The sequence below is a fragment of the Microchirus variegatus genome, assembly GCF_963457635.1.
Source record: "Microchirus variegatus genome assembly, chromosome: 1".
Classification (NCBI taxonomy): domain Eukaryota; kingdom Metazoa; phylum Chordata; class Actinopteri; order Pleuronectiformes; family Soleidae; genus Microchirus; species Microchirus variegatus.
In genome coordinates this window covers 44,891,143-44,907,355 of record NC_139802.1, presented here as the reverse complement: position 1 = coordinate 44,907,355, position 16,213 = coordinate 44,891,143, and the positions used below count along the sequence as shown (strand labels likewise).

At 41.3% G+C, this 16,213-nt stretch overlaps 1 protein-coding gene across 1 annotated transcript; it reads left to right on the top strand.

The window, feature by feature from the left end:
- The first annotated feature begins 1,545 nt into the window (after positions 1–1,545).
- LOC310924346 (MAM domain-containing protein 2-like) lies at positions 1,546–16,086 on the top strand. The gene is made up of 15 exons (XM_083886056.1): positions 1,546–1,732; positions 1,841–1,951; positions 4,584–4,864; positions 7,147–7,231; positions 7,440–7,577; positions 9,097–9,374; positions 9,861–9,954; positions 10,067–10,216; positions 11,574–11,693; positions 11,832–11,998; positions 13,318–13,417; positions 14,338–14,496; positions 14,589–14,845; positions 15,586–15,670; positions 15,763–16,086. Exons 1-15 carry the CDS (start codon positions 1,699–1,701, stop codon positions 15,807–15,809), a joined length of 2,106 nt encoding a protein of 701 aa, XP_083742182.1. The 5' UTR covers positions 1,546–1,698; the 3' UTR covers positions 15,810–16,086.
- Positions 16,087–16,213: the final 127 nt, after the last annotated feature.

Below are 16,213 nucleotides of genomic sequence, written 5' to 3'. Positions count from 1 at the left end.
CTCACATTCACACAGGAGCTGCTGGTCTAACTGCTGCCTCGTGTGGTCACTTTGTGTCACCGCAGTATGAACCCACAACCTTCCAGTCAAAAGCAAACAACACTTTTTAAGAAGCTAACAACACTTTTTAAGAAGCTAACAACACTTTTTAAGAGGCTAACAACATTTTTTAAAAAGCTAACAACACTTTTAAGTCGTAAACAACACTTTTTAAGAAGCTAACAACATTTTTTAAGAAGCTAACACTTTTAAGTAGTAAACAACACTTTTTAAAAAGCTAACAACACGTTTAAGTAGTAAACAACACTTTTTGAAAAGCAAACAACACTTTTTAAGAAGCTAACAACACTTTTAAGTAGTAAACAACACTTTTTAAAAAGCTAACACTTTTTAAGTAGTAAACAACACTTTTTAAAAAGCTATCAACACTTTTTAAGAAGCAAACAACACTTTTTAAGAAGCTAACAACACTTTTAAGACACTAACAACACTTTTTAAGAAGCAAACAACACTTTTAAGAAGCCAACAACACTTTTAAGAAGCAAACAACATTGTTAAAGAAACTAACAACACTTTTAAGAAGCTAACAACATTGTTAAAGAAGCTAACAACACTTTTTAAGAAGCAAACAACACTTTTAAGAAGCTAACAACATTTATAAAGAAGCTAACAACACTTTTAAGAAGCAAACAACATTGTTAAAGAAACGAACAACACTTTTAAGAAGCTAGCAACACTTTTTAAGAAGCTAACAATAACTTTTAAGAAGCTAACAACACTTTTTAAGAAGCTAGCAATACTTTCTAAGAAGTAAATAACACTTTTGTCTAAATGTAACATTTAAAAAGCCGAATTGTACAAAATAAGACATTTGAACTTAGCGACGGAGGCAGCAGTGGATCGACGGCTCCCGTGAGCTCCCGTGACGCTGCGACGTTAAAATCGTCGGTTTTCTCTATGGGGTTTGGTGCAGGGGAGAACGTCGTGACTCGCAAAGCGACACAAACGTCAACTTCCTGTGCAGTCGAGCCACAAAGAGGCTCCTCCCACAGGAAATGCATGAACATAAATTGGTTTAAGAGACTTTTCCAGCATTTACCATAATAATGACTATTGATATATTGATATACCTGCAGCAGAAATGTGATTTAATTCACATTAAAGTCCCTGCAAGAGCAAACAAAGAGCTTCTCCTCCACTTTGCACATTAATATATGATAGAAAACAGGATTTTATCTCTTTAGAAGTTTGAGAAATGGCGATTAAATGGAGTCAGAAATGCAGAAATGTGATATATTTGACGTGTCGTGTCATTAAATGGTTTGGAAAACGGTCACTGATGTTGTTTCGTCCCTTAAACCACTCTCTCTTTTTCTCCTCCTCCTCCTCCTCCTCCTCCTCCTCTTCCTCTTCCTCCTCCTCCTCTTCCTCCTCCTCCTCCTCCTCCTCCTCCTCTCTGTGCAGCAGCAGCAGTCCTTCCTCAGAGCTCCAGTGTGCTGCGGGTCGCCGAGCTGCAGAGACACTCAAACCACAACCAGGACAAAAGACAAACCTTCACTCTTTCTTTCTTTCTTTCTTTCTTTCTTTCTTTCATTCTTTCTTTCTTTCTTTTTGTGCATTTGTTTCACCTGTGGATGAAGGACGTCCTTCAAAGGTCTGACTTCACCTTCAGCTCCAGGACTCTGCAGACCTGCAGACATGCTGCCGCTCTGCCTGCTGGCTCTGGCTGTTGGTGAGTAGAGCGTCAGATGAATGAGAGCATGTTCTCTCTACTGCTGCTGCCAGTTTGTGTGATTCATACTCACCATTCACTCTCTCACTCTCTCACTCTCTCTCTCAGTCTGCGTCTGGAGCGATGAACGCATGAATCCTGGCTCGTGTCACTTTGACGGCGACACCTGCGAGTTCACGTCGGACCCAGACTTCAGCAGCTGGACTCTGCACCAGGACGGTACCTTCACCCTTAGACCTGTTCACTGTGTAGAGGTTTGGAAGCAGCAGAGCAGCAGAGCCGTGGAATTGAACCCACAACCTTCCAGTCAAAAAGACGACTTGCACTACCAACACTTTTTAAAGAAGAAAAACAACACTTTTCACAAAGCTAACAAGTCTTTTAAGTATTAAACAACACTTTTTAAAAAGCTAACAACACTTTTTTAGGAAGCTAACGACACTTTTAAGTAGTAAACAACACTTTTTAAAAAGCTAACAACATTTTTTAAGAAGCTAACAACACGTTTAAGTAGTAAACAACTCTTTTTAAAAAGCTAACAACATTTTTTAAGAAGCTAACAACACGTTTAAGTAGTAAACAACACTTTTTGAAAAGCTAACAACACTTTTTAAGAAGCTAACGACACTTTTAAGTAGTAAACAACACTTTTAAAAAAGCTAACAACCCTTTTAAGTAGTAAACAACACTTTTTAAAAAGCTAACAACACTTTTTAAGAAGCTAACAACATTTTTTTAGAAAGCTAACAACACTTTTTAAGAAGCTAACAACACCTTTAAGAAGCAAGCAACACTTTTTTTTTAAAGCAAACAACACTTTTAAGAAGCTAACAACATTGTTAAAGAAGCAAACAACACCTTTAAGAAGCTAACAATACTTTTTTTAAGAAGCAAACAACACTTTTAAAGAAGCTAAGAACACTTTCTGAATGGAGCAATCAAAACTGAACCACATACACAAATTGGTAACAAAATATCAATTTAATCATTCAAAAATATTGTTTTTTATTTGTTTGAAAACACACTTTTTGTTTGCACCGACTCAAACAAAAAGTGTGTTTTCAAACAGATAAAAACAATATTTTAGAATTTTTTTGTTTGTGTCGTTTGCTTCGTGAAAAGTGTTGCATGCAAACTCATCGCGAGCTTGGTTTTTCCCATATTTGGAGCGTCCTCGTTAATGTGCAGAATTGTGCAGCGTCAGGTATTTTATAGCATTAGCATCGTAGCTGCCGTAGCTGCTGTAGCTGCTGCTGCTGCTGTTGTTGTTTTGGTGCCGACTGTGGCTGAACCACAGCAGCAGCACGGTGAGATGATTCACATCTGGAGCTGGTTTGGCTGCAGCTTCTCCGAATCAACATCTGGAGACGGTGAAATCACACATGTGGGCAGAAGACGAGAAGACGAGCGAGTCGGGAAAAAAACAAGAGAAAGAGAAAGACACGCCCACATCTGTCAGAGAGAACAGATCACTGTCACTTTACTCTGCTCTGCTGTTGCATGCACACAAACGCTCCCTCAGTCAGGGCTGATAGTTTTGCCTGTTTGCTACGGTGGCCTGGAAGTGCAAATTATATTTAAAAAAAGGGTGAAATTTACATTCAGGAGAAAATAATTACAATTTAAAAACACACAACAACAAAAATAATGTTAATCTGAGTCATGTTTACACTTTATTAGGTTACACGACAGATTTGAGAGTTTTTATTGCAATTTTAGACTAAAATGTACCTCAAAAATCAACAAAATTAGCAAATGACAGATATTTTTACTGGTATTTGTTGAGACTGAAGGGTCAGATTTCACTGAGTCCAGGATCTGGATCCTGTTTTTCCTCCTGACTTCACTCTTTGTTCAAACTCGTCTGAAAATGTCTCCACTCTCTCTCTCTTTCTTTCTTTCTCTTTCTCTGGATCTACGTCAACTTTCTCTTTTCCTGTTTCCATCCTCGTTGCCGTTGGCGACGGGTCGTTAAAAAAAAAAGTGCTCAATTCTAACGTTTGTGAACGGGTTTCTTCGTGTTCAAACTGTAAAATTTAGAGAAACTGAACTAAAAGTGTGTGTGTGTGTGTAGGACCCCCCACCCCCTCAGGGGTCAAAAGGTCAACTAATAACTGACAGAGCAGTGAGGATGAAGAGCTTTGAGTTTTCTGGAGCAGAAAACAGTAACAACTGAAGTTTTGGGAGGTTTTATTTTGGAAAAACATATTAAATCACAATTTTTTTTTTCAAAGTCGAGATCTCGAGTTTCCCAAACAAAAATGCACACAAATTTTTTGAAAAAAAAACTTTTTTCTCAAAATTTAAATTTTTTTTTTCATCATTTTTTGGAAAGTCAAGATCTCGAGTTTCCAAAAAGTACAAAAAAAGAATTTCAAAAAAAATTTTGAAAATTTTTTTTTTGTCATATTTTTGGGAAAAATTCGACGTTTTTGGAAAAAAATGTTTTTCTTATTTTTTGGAAACTCGAGATCTCGACTTTCCAAAAAATATGAAAAAAGACTTTCACATTTTTTTTTGTCATCATTTTTGTCATCCCAATTTTTTTTTAAATTTTTTTTTCAAAAAAAAATTAGAATTTTTTTTTTCATCATTTTTTGGAAAGTCGAGATCTGCGTTTCCAAAAAATATGAAAAAAAAGTTTCAACATTTTTTTGGAACATTTTTTTTTGTCATCATTTTTGTAAAGTCGAGATCTCGAGTTTCCAAAAGATATGAAAAAAAAAATCAAAAAAATGTTTTGAAGAAACATTTTTTGTCATCATTTTTTGGAAAGTTTGACTAAAAGAAGGGAAAATTGATCTAAAATCACCTGCTCTGAGTTCTAAAACCTGACTCTTTTGTGTCTCAGGTCACTTTGTGGCCGTGGACACGGTGGTGAACGACGATGATGACGATGCTGATGACAAACCTCAGACACAGACCACAGGAGTTCTGCTCAGTCCACTCCTGGATCAGAGCGAGTGGAGCTGCCTGAGGCTCGTCTACCAGATCACGGGCTCTGGGAGTCTGGAGGTCCTGCAGCGCTCGGAGGGAAAGAGTCTGGACCGACCGCTGTGGAGCAGCCGTTCGCCGTCTGACAGCTGGCTCATCTCCAGCATGGACCTGCAGAACAACACTGAGCCTTACAGGGTAAAAACACTCACTGTCTCATCTTTGTTTGACAGACATCGAATCTAAAGCTCCACTAATGGCCCCTGACAGTTGTTTGTCTTCATTAAAAGGTTTTTTTTTTTAAATGAAACATGGCCGCCTGCAGGGACACAAAAGACTCAGCTGATAAAATCTACACCTGTGACATTTAAAGAATGCGGTCACCACTTTATCTTGCTGTTAAACAGCCTTTCACGACTGGAAAGAGAAGTTTGAGCTGATCGCTGCTCCTGCACCAAAGTCCATAGAGAAAATCAACGATTTTAACATCACAGCAACACAGGAGTTCACAGGAGTTATTGATCTACTGCTGCCTCCATCACGAAGTTCACGTCTTATTTTGTCACTTCGGCTTTTGAAAAATCTTGATTTATATTTATTTAAGTGACACAAAGTGACCACACGAGGCAGCTAACAACACTTTTAAGAAGCAAACGACATTTTTAAAGAAGCTAACAACACTTTCAAGAAGCGAAAAACATTTTTAAAGAAGCTAACAACACTTTTAAGAAGCAAACAACATTTTTAAAGAAGCTAACAACACTTTTAAGAAGCGAACAACATTTTAAAGAAGCTAACAACACTTTTAAGAAGCAAACAACATTTTTAAAGAAGCTAACAATACTTTTAAGAAGCGAACAACATTTTTAAAGAAGCTAACAACACACACTTTCAAGAAGCAAACAACATGTTTAAAGAAGCTAACAACACTTTCAAGAGGCAAACAAAATTTTTAAAGAAGCTGACAACACTTTTAAGAAGCAAACAACATTTTCAAAGAAGCTAACAACACTTTTAAAGACGAAAACTACACTGCATGAAGCCAACAATACTTTTTAAGCTAACAACACTTTTTAAGATGACAACAAAACTTTTTAAGAAGCTAGCAACACTTTTTAAGAGGCCAACAAGGCTTTTTAAGAAGCTAGCAACACTTTTTTAAGGCGCAAACAACACTTTTTAAGAAGCCAACAAGACTTTTTAAGATGCTAGCAACACTATTTTAAGCAAAACTACATGGGATAGCCATCAACAATGGCTATCCCATGATACGTAAAGAGCGCGCTTCTCTGGTGCTGGAATATTACGTGGAAAAAAGTGGTAGAATAACAATTATTACAAGTTCCAAACACATTTCCTGTAGTTTATATAAAAATCAACGTTTGCAACACACATGCTGTGGATTAGAGGAGACACATGTAAGCTAACGCTGTACATGCAGAGCTAAAATGAGGCCAATATGAGGCGGAGGAACACACACACACACACACATTATATAAACACCATGAGGGAACAGTGCGGCACATGTTTACGTTATGCGCAGAGGCAGAGTTGACTGTGACAGGGTCGCGACCTACATTAAGCTAACCCAGGTCTGCGCTGTGTTTTAGCACGTAAACACACTTCACTTCAGTTACCAGGGTAAAATAATTAATGGTGTAAATCAAAGGTTTAATTTTAACACCGTTAGCAAAAAAAACCCAAACAGGTTCTAATATTTACATCGACGTCCGCTCACACGTTAATCACAAAATGGCTGCAGTCATTGAAAAGAAAGAGTACCTTAGCATATAATACACGTAATGTACATTAGCAGTTAGATTAGCATGACGATTGAAAGCCTGCTTGATAGCAGCTAGCCTGATTTGAATCCTGCGCTCCAAATTACATCGTAAGTCGGACGTTGAAACTGGGACGCACGCGCTCGTCTTGGGCTAGCCACTGTTAGCAATACCAGTCAAAAACAACGTTCTACCCGTTAGTTTGCTCACAAAAACAGAGTTAGGAATGCCAACTGGGACACAACAACGTTCAGAAGTTACTCGACTACCATCTGTCGTGTATTTTAAAAGTCCACTTTTATTTTGATCAACACAATAATCTCCACTTTACCGGAAATTCAGACTTCCGAATGCAACTGGAACAACTGGTAGGCGGGGCTTGGGCTGTATCAGCGAGATATGTAGCGTGACGTCGTACCGTAGCAATGACAACGAACCACAAAGGAGGACGTCTTGCAAGGGAGTGACGATTGCCCGGCGTTGACTTTAGGAAAGGGCGCCAAAGTATGGAACTGTTGGTGCCGGTTATCTTGTACTTTTCACACGGGAACCTTCATTCCTTTTACAGTAAACCTGTCTCTCTAGAGCTTTGAAAGTAGATTTGTGTTTCGTGCATGAACTCCCCCCGACCTCCCATACGTGACTCGATGTGATGTCATCGGTGTTGCACGCCGTTGCTGACCAGGTGTTCTTCATTAGATCGTCATTGAAGGTAAACCCGGACAGAGCGCTGGGAGCAGCGTGGCCATCTTTGAGATCCACGTCAGTCCTGGATACTGCCTGGGTGGGTGACTTCACAGACACACACACACACACACACATGGTACAGTGGCTGAATAAAGACCATGTGTTTTCTGTTGCCAACAGTCACACACGGACACATTTGGTTAGAGTATTAAGTTACAACAGCGTGAGAGGGTTTTCTGCAGGGTCCTCACGCGTGGTGCCAGCTCCGCGTACTGATTTCCCAGTGTTTTCTCTGCTGTTTTCAGAGTGCGACTTTGAAGAGTCTCATCTGTGCGGATACAACAACCAGTGGAACGCCAACGTCAACTGGTACGTCGGGGGCGGCGGCGGCCAGCTGCTTCACAACGACGTGCTCAATGACCACACCTACAACAACAAGACAGGTGAGCCACATTTACGGCAAAGTCCATTCCGTTGCTTTTGTTCCGCTCGTCTGGGAAAGGGTTGTGGAGGTAGCAGGCTTGGCAAGGAAGTCCAGATGGGCCGTTCTGCCAGCTTCTCTGGGGGGATACCAAGGCGAGCCAAGAGATATAATCCCCGCAGTGTGTCCTGGATCAGCCCTGAGGTCTACTCCTGGAAGGACATACCAGGAAAGACCTAGGGAGATGTTGGCTCCTCCGGTTCTACTCTGGGCCTCTCAAGGATGTCCGAGCTCCTCACCCTATCTCTAAAGGCCCTGGTACACTTCTGATCAAGGACCCAACGCAGTGGACTTCTGCCGGTAGGTGGAGTATCAAGCCTCGCTCAACAGAAGAAGTGGTCGCCAAAGATCGCCATCATCCGAGCCTTGACCTGGCAACCCTCGAACCGGCGGACACCCCGACTCCCCTGCCCGACGGGACCTTTTCAGGTTCAGAGCCGTTCGAACCAGACGTGTCCGAGGGATCTGTAGCATCGTTCTCTACTTCCTTGGTAGGAATGCGTCCTATTCCCTGCGTCAGGGCGTGTACCGCTACCACCCGATGGTGAAGTGGGGTACTACAGGACCCTATTATTTGTCCGACTTTGTAGTCAGTTGAGTCGAGCTTTGGTTGCCTTCCTAGTTTTCGATAATCCAGCAAGACTATTTCTGGTAAGCCGTCAGACTAGGGTTAGGGTTGGGGTTAGGGTTAGGGTTTGGGTTAGGGTTGGGTACATGGTTCTTTAGATGATCGTCCAAGACGGAGTACGTTCATCTAAATGTCCATTTACGCTGAGTGGTAAGCAGAGGAGGCTGTAGGGTAAGATTTTTTTTTTCCCCATCTTTAATGTGTTGCAGCCGGGGATTTGAGCCACTGATTAGGTGACCACTCTGATCTCTCTCTACACCATCTGGTGCGAGATGATTTGTTGTAGAGATCAGAGGGAGGCCCCCAGAGAACAGCCGATTACGTTACTCCACAAAAATTCCATACCAATCTTGCGAGCGCGGCCCCTCGCGTTACATCGTTAGCCGCGAAACACAGGACTGAAATAACAACATTACAGGAAACACAAGCTAACCTCCAGTCACTCCTCCCATTAATCCAGGAAGTGTCTGACTACCCAACGCTAAAGACTCAAACTCTGGAAAATATCTTGAAAATTGGACCCAGGCAAGAGTTATGGGAGCAGAAGGATTTTGGCCCGGAGCATGGAGCGGAATAAAAAAAAAAACCTGGAGCGAAGTTACCTAATTGCTGGCTCCAACTACCTCCAATTATGCTCCCACCAAACATGTGAAGACCGCGTGAGGAAGACGACGTTTGTCCGTAATTATACAGCTGGTAAAGTTCAAGAATTAAGCGCAATTATTTCTGTGACAGGTTGTCAGCTCAGTCCTGCAGGAACACCTCATCTACGACCACTGGTGCCACCTACAGGTAGATTAAAGTACAACTTGGACAAAAGGCAAATCAACCTCCCTCCCTCTCCATCTCCCAGGTCACTTCATGTACGTGGACTCCGTCTACACCAAGACCTTCCAGGAAATGGCCAAACTGGCGTCGCCCATGACGACGGAGCCCATGTCCGGCTGCCTGAGCTTCACATACCAGCGGAGCGAGGACCGGGGGAACCTGTTCTCCGTGTACCTCCGCGACCGCCTGGGTCAGTACCAGGAGCTGTGGAGGGCGGGGTCGGAGAACCAGAGCGAGTGGAGCGAGACGCTGGGGCAGTGGATACCTGTGCAGGTGGACCTGAGGGCACCGTACTCCGTTCAGGTTAGCATGCGCTAACGTTTTTTTAAAACATTTTATAGAATAATTTAATTAAAGTTGTGTTTTTCTTAATGGAATCTGTGCCAGCTTAGGTCAATCGTATCTTTTTTTTTTTTTTCAACGCTATGCTAACTTTTTGTGTCATTTTTTGAATTGCTCACTCTCCCATACCAAACCCCATAGAGAAAATCAGCGATTTTACATCACAGCAAACATGAGTCATTGATCATCTGCTATCCTACGATATTAAGTTCAAAAGCGTAAATTTGTGACGTCAGTGTTTGAAATCCTTCACTCAGATTCACCTCAGTGACACAAAGTGACCACAGGAGGCAGCAGTGGACCAGCAGCTGCTGTGTCCATGTGTGCTAAAAACGATGATTTTCTCTATGGGGTTTGGTGTGGGAGAGTACGATATTGTAGACACGCAATGCTTTTAACCCAAAAGTGAAAAAGCACCTGTCTGCGTTTGTGTGTCGCCCCCTGCAGGTGGTCTTTGAGGTGGCGTTTAGCAGTCCAAGAGGTGGACGAGTCGCACTCGACGACATTTCTTTCTCTCCAGAGTTTTGCAGCGCAGACGCGGGTGAGCTACGAGCACAAATTAGAGAAAATAAGAATTAGCGACCTCTGCTGGTGGGACCGCAGATTGCAACAGAAACCTCAAACGTGCTGAATGTATCCGCCGTACTCCACAGAGCCGACCTTTGACCCGTCCGTCGCCAACTGCGACTTTGAGTCGGGTTTCTGCCGCTACGCCCAGGACCAGGGGGCGGAGTCGTCGTCGTGGAGGAGGGTCTCTGTGAAGCCCAACGTGTTCAGGAACGGCGACCACACCACGGGAGCAGGTGACGACGCTAACACCAGCAGTTTACGAAGTTTAAGTCAATAGGACAGTTTGCAAAATGGCCGCCGTGTTTTCCTGACGTTATAAATCCAGTGAGAAGTAGAAGTTCACTGTCGCATTGACTTCCACTCAAAATTAGCTCATTTTGAAACCAGGAGAGTCGCCCCCTGGTGGCTATTCAATATATTTTTTTTACATCCATGTCTGTCTTACGCGAAACTGAGTCAATTCACAATTCAGGAAAAACGTACCCTAATTCCTACTTGATGAGTCATGGACTTAAAAGTATTGCAACGTTGCGAAATAGGACTTTTATTTACAAAATGGCCGCCATGCTATCGTGAAAAAGACGTAAAAAAATACTCCTCTGCAGAATATTTTTTTTATGGACGTTATAATAAATCAAGCGAGAAACAGAATCTTATAAACCTTTTGACTCAAACAGAGCTCATTATTTTGAAAGCAGTAGAGTCGCCCCCTGGTGGCTATTCAATCTATTTTTTCTACATCCATGTCTGTCTTACGCGAGACTCAATTCACAATTCAGGAAAACTTCTGACTTGATGAGTTGTGGACTTAAAAGTATTGCAACGCTGCAAAATAGGGCTTTAATTTCCAAAATGGCCGCCATGCTATCGTGAAAAAAGACGTAAAAAAAATACTCCTCGGGAAAATGTTTTACGGATGTTACAAATCAAGCGAGAAACAGAATCTCATCAACTTTGATGCAAATGGAGATCATTTTGAAAGCAGTAGAGTCGCCCCCTGGTGGCTATTCAATATATTTTTTTTACATCCATGTCTGACTTCAATTTACAAAATGGCCGCCATGCTATCGTGGTAAAAGACGTAAAAAAAAACTCCTCGGGGAAATGTTTTACGGACGTAACAAAATCAAGCGGGAAACAGAATCTCATCAACTTTGATGCAAATGGCGATTATTCTGAAAGCAGTAGAGTCGCCCCCTGGTGGCTATTCACGATATTTTAGATTCCGAGTTGGAGTCCGAGTTGATTCATAATTTGTAAAAAAATCTGAAGTTTGACTCCTGAACAATTTACACAGAGCTGAAACCGGTGATAGAGACCATTAATTAAATGTTTACTGATGTTGGAAGTAAAGAGTAGGCCCCCTGGTGGTCTTCCAAGAGAATGCAGATTTAAGACCTTTTTGCACAGGCTTCAATCTCAGTAAAATGAGACACTACGAGCATTTTTAAAATATATTCCACTCTAGGAAAAGCCCAAATATTTCACAATCAGCCCGAGATAAAAGCGTAAATCATTATTTTTGTGTGTCGTGAGCAGATTCTGCACAAACTCCTCCATCTTTGTCGTTTCTCTTTACATTCCTTCCAGGATCTTTCCTGCTGGCTCACTCTCGCCTGAGCCCACGCTCCGGCTACGTTAGCCGCCTGATTGGTCCGACTCTGCCAGGAAACTCGAAGTACTGCCTGAGGTTTTACTTCTCTCTGAGGGGTGAGCGCCACCTCCGAGCTCTACTCAGCTCTACCCAAAAATCCTCAGATTGAAATGATATTTAAGCTTTTGCGAGTGACTCATAATGCCGGGGGTTTAGTTTGACTCTGACTCACCAAAGTGGAAATAACTCTGCAGGTTTCAACCAGACGGACCAGGCTCTGGTGGTGTATCTGCAGCATCAGCAGCAGCATCAGCAGCAGCATCTGAGCGGCAGCCAGGAGAAGATCTGGACCCAGGGCGAGAAATCCAGAGGAATCTGGATCTCCACGGACGTCACCTTCCAAACATCGCAGCCCTCCAAGGTCAGAGCAGAGGAAACGGAGAGAGAGAGTGAGAGGATGCAGGAAAAAGACATGAAAGGACGAGAGAATAAATAAATAAACAATGAATGAATGAATGAATGAACAGTGAAGGGATGGCATGAATTAAAGGGAAAAAACATAAGCAAACAAATGTGAGGAAGCGCAGAGCTGCCACAGAGGAGGAGGAGGAGGAGAGGAAAAAAGAAAAAAAGAGAGCTGTTTCTGATTAGAACAAGAACAAGAAAATAGACTGAAGCGTTTTTAAAGGGCCAAGGTTCTCAAAGTGCGGCGCGTGGACCGACGGCGGTACGCGGGTTTCCGTCGCGTGGAAACTCAGGAAAACGGATTTAAGGGAAAAAAAAAACCCGCCAAATTTAATATGTTACAAATAGCGTAAGCGTCAACGTTAAACGCACGTTAACGCATGACGCGTTTCCATGGCGACTGACTGCAAAAAGACGCGTTCGGCGTCGTGTTTACGTGACTCCAGTGTCTCTAAAGCAGGGGTTCTCAAAGTTTTGATACCCGAGGGCCAATTTAGGAACCCAACATTGGACTGAGGGCCGCCAAAGGAAAAAAAAACGAAAAAAAAAAATCCCATTTGTAATAACTTTAATGACCAGATTGCAGTTCTACAGTTTAGCGTTAAGTAATATAAGCGTTAATATAATAACGCTTTATAATTTACTGGGTAATTCCCCAGTATTTGGGCCATTGTTCTTACCTTCTAATTACAGGTTAATACAAAGTATTTCTGTTACCATATATTTACTGGGTAAATAGCTAGTAATTGGGGGCTGTAGCTACCTGCTTATTACCAGCTTATAACACAATAATACACTAAAATTCACCATATAGAAACCAGGTAAATACCCAGAATGTTTGTTTACACTTATTGGTCTGTATCCAGTAATGTCTAATAAACATTTAACAAGCTTTAGTAGCTCCTGGATTAAAACTATCAACTGTAATTCACTGCGGGGGCCGCCAGAAATGTTTCTGCGGGCCGCCATTGGGCCCCCGGGCCGGACTTTGAGAAACCATGCTCTAAAGTAAACGCTAAACTTTAAAAACAGAGGCACACATACGCAGTAACACAGGTACACTGGTTATTTGTTAGCGCTGCTCTTTTCCTTTAATAATCAGACCGCTCCAGTTCGACTGTTGGCACTGCTAACTGCGCTAAAGGAGCTAACGGAGCTAACTGGTAGACGGTGCCCGGACTCATGGCGTCACGCGTCAGAAATAGACTTTTTTTTTTTTAAACGACCGTAACTTTATCGATTAACGCTTTTTGTGTGTTTTTCTGACCCGTTGAGGTGGTTTTCGTCAGCACTTGTGGGAACTTCTGGGACTGCGGCTCCGTGGCTCTGGACGACATCAGCGTTAGCCTCGGAGACTGCGAGCAGACGGAGACGAGTGAGCGGGAGTTTATCGCTACAGCGGCTTATACTTATATATACATTTTAAAGATGAATTATTTCTTCTTTTTTAAAATTATTATTATTATTATTATTTAAAAATAAATAAATAATAATAGAAAAATTAAATTAAAAACAAATAATAATATTAATACATTTATTAAATTAAATTTAAACAGATGAATTAGTAATTCTCTTTTTACTATTTAAAAATAATAAATAATAATAATAATAATTACAATAGATAAATAAATAAATATAATAAAAAACAAAAAGATGAATTATATCTTTTTTTTTTAAATAATTTAAAAATAAATAATAAATAATAATAATGTAAACCAAACTATAAATAAATAAATACAATATTTATTTCTTCTTTTTTATAATTTAAAAATAAATAAATAATGAAATAATATAAAACAAAATAATAATGATAATTTAAAAAAATATATAAACAAATAAATACAAAAAAAAGATGAATTATTTCTTCTTTTTTATAATTAAAAAATAAATAAATAATAAAAAAAATTATATAAAACAAATAATACAAATTCAAAAATATATATATATAAACAAATAAATACAATAAAAAAGAAAAAAAGATAAATTATTTCTTCTTTTTTATAATTTAAAAATAAATAAATGAATAAATAATAATAAAAAATTAATATAAAACAAATAATGAAAATTAAAAATATATATATATATAAATAAATAAATACAACAAAAAACAAAAAAGATAAAATATCTCTTCTTTTTTAAAATTTAAAAATGAATAAATAATAATAATAATAATAATATAAAACAAATAATGAAAATTAAAAAATATATATATAAATAAATAAATACAATAAAAAAACTTAAAAAAAAGCTGAATTATTTCTAAAGTACATGTGTGTGTTTTATGGTGTATCTCAGGCTCGCTGGTGTCCTCTCTGCCCGGACACTGTGACTTTGAGGCAGGACTGTGCGGTTACTCTCAGGACAAACACACGGACGCCGCAGACTGGCAGTGGAGACGAGGACCGACGCCGACCTCGTACACGGGGCCCAGAGGAGATCACACCACGGGACTGGGTGAGCGTCAACGTCAACCCCACAGTTTTCTGGAGACAAAAAAAATAATAATAATCCGTTATGAGACAAACGCGTTGACTCTCTATCGACAGGCTACTACCTGCACCTGGAGGCGTCGTCGCCCATGCTGCCCGGCCAGAGCGTCCGGCTGCTCTCGCGGCCTCTCCGAGGCTCCAGGGGGCGCCAGTGTCTCACCTTCTTCTACCAAATGTACGGCTCGGGCACGGGCCGCCTCAGCGTGCGGCTGGACACGAGCGGCGAGGACGCGACGCTGTGGCAGCGCGGCGGCGAGCAGAGCGTGGCCTGGCTGAGAGCCAGGGTGGAATATCAGTGCGACAGCCAGCACCAGGCAAGAGCGCCACCTAGTCTGTTAAAAGCACAAAAAAAATGTTAAATGTACTACAATATGACGTGTTTGGCTGTGATTGGACATTCTATCGTGAAGTTCGCGGGTGTTCGTTTTGGCGGGCCGCAACTTTGTCGCCCCCTAGTGCCCGCATCGTGTCACGTAAAGCGAAGCTTTTGATAACGATTAATCCCCATCTCGTCCAGAGTGACCTGACCAAATTTGAAGATGATGGCGGTAAAACTCGAGGCAGTGTTTGCTCGAATACAAACCGTGCGCTAAAAAACGACGGTTTTCTCTATGGGGTTTGGTTTTGGGAGAGTGAGCAGTTTAAAACGGCCGTTTCCAGTTGAGGAAATGTGTCCGACAGGAAGATAAAGCCACACAAATTATTCAGACGTCATAGAATTAACACAAAATCCCGTCGACGTTAACCGACGGGACTGGAAACTGACGTTTGTGCTGCTTTGAAAACCCCGTGCATGCTCCTGCACCAAACCCCATTGAGAAAAACGTCGATTTTTAACATCACAGCACACAGGAGTGGTCGATCCACTGCCGCCTCCATCGCCGAGTTCAAATGCGTCGTTTAACAAATTCGGCTTTTCGAATCCTTCGTTCGGATCAACCTCAGTGACACAAAGCGACCACGCGAGGCAGCAGTGGACGGAAATCACTGATTTTCTCTATGGGCTTTGGTGTGGGAGCGTGAGCGGTTTACAAACGTGTCGTTTCTGTTCCAGCTCGTGTTTGAAGCGACCAGGGGTTCGTCGGTGAGAAGCGACATCGCCATAGATGACATCGTCTTGGAAAGCGGACGCTGCCCAGGTAAGAATAAAAAAAACGTGACGTTAACTTACACGTTACGTTACGTTACGTGAGTCTTCGTCGTCCTCACTTCCTGTTTATTCCCGCCGCAGAAACGGAGATCCAGGCCACGGCGGGAACCACCAACGAGATCGAGTAGAAAAACGACGACGGCGTGCCCGGTTATTTTTTTGTACGTGACGTGAAGTGTCCACTCCTGACCCCTACAGGTCAACCAAAGAACTTGTAGGAATTAAATTTAGTAGGTTCTTGTTAGTGTAGTTCTGTTCTCATTGAGGGAAAACAAACAAACAAACAAACAAACAAACATATCAGTTGTGTGAGCACTTCTCTCTGCACTGTAGCAGCAGAGAGTGTGTCGCACTGTCTTCACATTTATATGCATTAGATTAATGCTCATGGCTCAAATAAAGTGAGACGGCTTTTCCACGCGACTTTGGTTCGTTCTCTGTCTTTTTGGCTCAATATTATTATATATATATAAATATATAATATTATATATTTTTTGACTTGAGATCAATAATTGGGACAAAAACTAAGCAA

Bases quoted from the DNA above. Each gene is read 5' to 3' on its own strand.
- LOC310924346 (XM_083886056.1), top strand. From the start codon at position 1,699: ATGCTGCCGCTCTGCCTGCTGGCTCTGGCTGTTG. The intron at 7,578-9,096 runs GTGAGCCACATT...TCCATCTCCCAG, and splicing joins CACCTACAACAACAAGACAG to GTCACTTCATGTACGTGGAC. The intron at 14,846-15,585 runs GCAAGAGCGCCA...TTTCTGTTCCAG, and splicing joins AGTGCGACAGCCAGCACCAG to CTCGTGTTTGAAGCGACCAG.